The following is a 2373-nucleotide window of genomic DNA, read 5'->3' as shown; positions in this document are numbered from 1 at the left end:
GCCCACTCAAGAAAAGCTTCTTGCAAAGGAAATAGCGTCCACCGAACACTTGCCCTCGCTGTACGGAATGAAACTGGGGCGTGCAGTCTCCTGGCCATCAACGGGATCCGGCCGAGATCCGCACTCATTCTTCGAAGGCTCCATTGGCAAACTTTCATGGAGACAACATTACCAAAGTCCAACAATGAAAGAGTGACGTTCGGCGACAGCACAGTCTCCACGACTACCTTACACCACAGAGCAGTTCCCGCCGAGTAAATAACACCGCTAAAGTTTCTGACGAAAGCGAGACAGGGTTGACATACCCTGGGCTCCGAGAGAGGCCGTGCAGTCTCTGCAGCCAAATCAACGGCCAGCAGCATTTGACGAATGGCATCGTCGTCGTCTACTCGCTGGAGAAACATCTCATTGGGCGCTTTCAAATACCATACTCTGACACGCGTGTAGTCAGCCAAGGCGGGTGAGTCTGCAACGGTCGCCATGGTGTCGGCGTACAATGACTCGTAGCGACAATGCGCGAGATATTCAACGATGTCCTCCGATAGAGAGCTGATCGCCGTCTTGGCAATTTACGAATAATGGAGATGAAGTGATGATGCTGGCGAAAAATGTTGACCATCACAATGAGAAGATGAAGCTGGAGCAGAAAATTGGCCATGACAATGAGAAGATGAAGCTGGTGAACAATTCTCATTTTGAAGCGGAGGGGGCTCAACTACTTCATTAGCAAAATCTTCATCGGATTCTTCTGGCTCCGCAGTGAATGGATTGGTTACCACCAACTCAACTGGTGCACGGTTGGATTTTTTGAAGCTGTAACATGTAAAGTAATATAATAGCTGTGGTCAAAATTTAAAAAAAAACTAAAAAAAAAACTTACTCTTTCAAGAATTTTCTCATTATATCAGCACATCCATCGCCCATATCTTTGTAAAAAGTCCATGTGGATTCTTTGTACCCAATCCACTTGATAAGGTACCATGTTTTGCCTTTTGGACATATTCTGTAATAGATAACCATAATGAAACTTTAATGGAATTCTAATTGATAAATCTTGAAAAAAATTACCCCATATCCAGAATTGCCTCAACTTCGTATTCCTCGTGATTTTCCATTTTTTGTTTTGAATGGAAAAAAATAACAAAAAAAAGTTTTATTCTGAACTTTTTTAACAAATTAAATATTCTTAACGCTGGATGGCATTATTCTTCACGCTAGATGGCATTCAAATCGTTTTTTTTGCAGTCGACTGTTAGGACTTAAATTAAGCATTTTATTTCTTCCCAATCCAGAAATACGCTGAGATCGCCATAACCAATTTTACAACTTCGTGGTCAGATGGGTTAGCCTTTATTGCCTTGATTTTCGATTCATCGATTCCAACCAGATCTTTTTGATAATGAATTAGTCAGCCAAAAGCCGGCAACCACACGCCTTGCATACGCTTTTCTTATGGCCAACAAGCACTTAGAGATAGTGCGTTTGTTAAATCCAGAAGGTGAGTTGTACTCGTTTAGCCGGTTTCCCTTCACCCAATGTTTTATTGTCAATAACGTGTTTGTTTTCTTTTTTTCGTTTATCTTTCGGATGTGAACACATCCAATCCTGACAAAAAGTCAATCATGATGTATGTTATGTGCCTTAATCAAGGCTTACCTCATGCCAAAGTCCCCTTGTTCAAGCCAATGGTAACAGTCCAGAAGAGACAACGACAGAATCTTCCAGCGCTTCGGTAAATTTTTCACTTTGGTTTATTTTCACATGTGTTATAATTTGGCTGATTTCGATTGATAAGCGAGTTGGAAGAGCAGCAGTAACGAACAAGTTAATTTCGCGGCCTATAAGACTGTAATTAAAGAAGTACTGGTGTGGCTATTGGCAGCTAAAGATCACTTGGATTCGGCGACTACTGTCTGTTATTACCTGCAAAGTGTCAAAGAACAATTCCACAAGCATGAAAAAAGGAAAAACGGAATGTAGAAACATTATCTAAATTACAAGTATTGAATTATCATTTTCTTTTCTCGCCACACGAAAGTTGCTAAACGATACTAATTGCGTCAACGTTCCTTTTTAGGCAAAATTACAATTGGCCACAGATAAAATAAACAAACTCGCATCAGCTGACGTCGAAAACGGCGAGAATCTCTAAATTACGGTAGAATCTCTCAAATCCAAAGTGAATCAATTGGAATCAAGAGTATCTGAATTTGAAAAAAGGCACGTAAGAAAAGGAATCGCTGTTTAAAAGTAAATTTTTAACATTAATTTTTTTTATTTAAAAAATACAGGCGTTGTATTATACAAACAACTCAAAGATGAAAGTCAAAGTTTAGACTATTGGATGGCCTACGTAAGTGTAAAATTTTCTTT

General features: G+C 39.9%; 1 protein-coding gene across 1 annotated transcript; it reads right to left on the bottom strand.

Annotated features, from left to right (window-relative positions):
• Window positions 1-569: 569 nt before the first annotated feature.
• LOC124337652 lies at window positions 570-1115 on the bottom strand. Its single transcript, XM_046791695.1, has 3 exons — window positions 1069-1115; window positions 881-1003; window positions 570-813 (listed from the first exon to the last, which is right to left on the bottom strand). Exons 1-3 carry the CDS (start codon window positions 1113-1115, stop codon window positions 570-572), a joined length of 414 nt encoding a protein of 137 aa, XP_046647651.1.
• Window positions 1116-2373: the final 1258 nt, after the last annotated feature.

The sequence above is a fragment of the Daphnia pulicaria genome, chromosome 4, assembly GCF_021234035.1.
Source record: "Daphnia pulicaria isolate SC F1-1A chromosome 4, SC_F0-13Bv2, whole genome shotgun sequence".
Lineage (NCBI taxonomy): Eukaryota > Metazoa > Arthropoda > Branchiopoda > Diplostraca > Daphniidae > Daphnia > Daphnia pulicaria.
Note: the sequence above shows the minus strand (reverse complement) of the source record. Positions and strands in the feature narration are given on the sequence as shown.

Excerpts from the sequence above, each read along its gene's own strand:
- LOC124337652 (XM_046791695.1), bottom strand. The coding sequence starts at position 1,115 with ATGGAAAATCACGAGGAATACGAAGTTGAGGCAATTCTGGATATGGG. Across the intron at positions 1,004-1,068 it reads GAGGCAATTCTGGATATGGG|AATATGTCCAAAAGGCAAAA; the intron begins GTAATTTTTTTC and ends TATCTATTACAG. Across the intron at positions 814-880 it reads ATGAGAAAATTCTTGAAAGA|CTTCAAAAAATCCAACCGTG; the intron begins GTAAGTTTTTTT and ends TACATGTTACAG.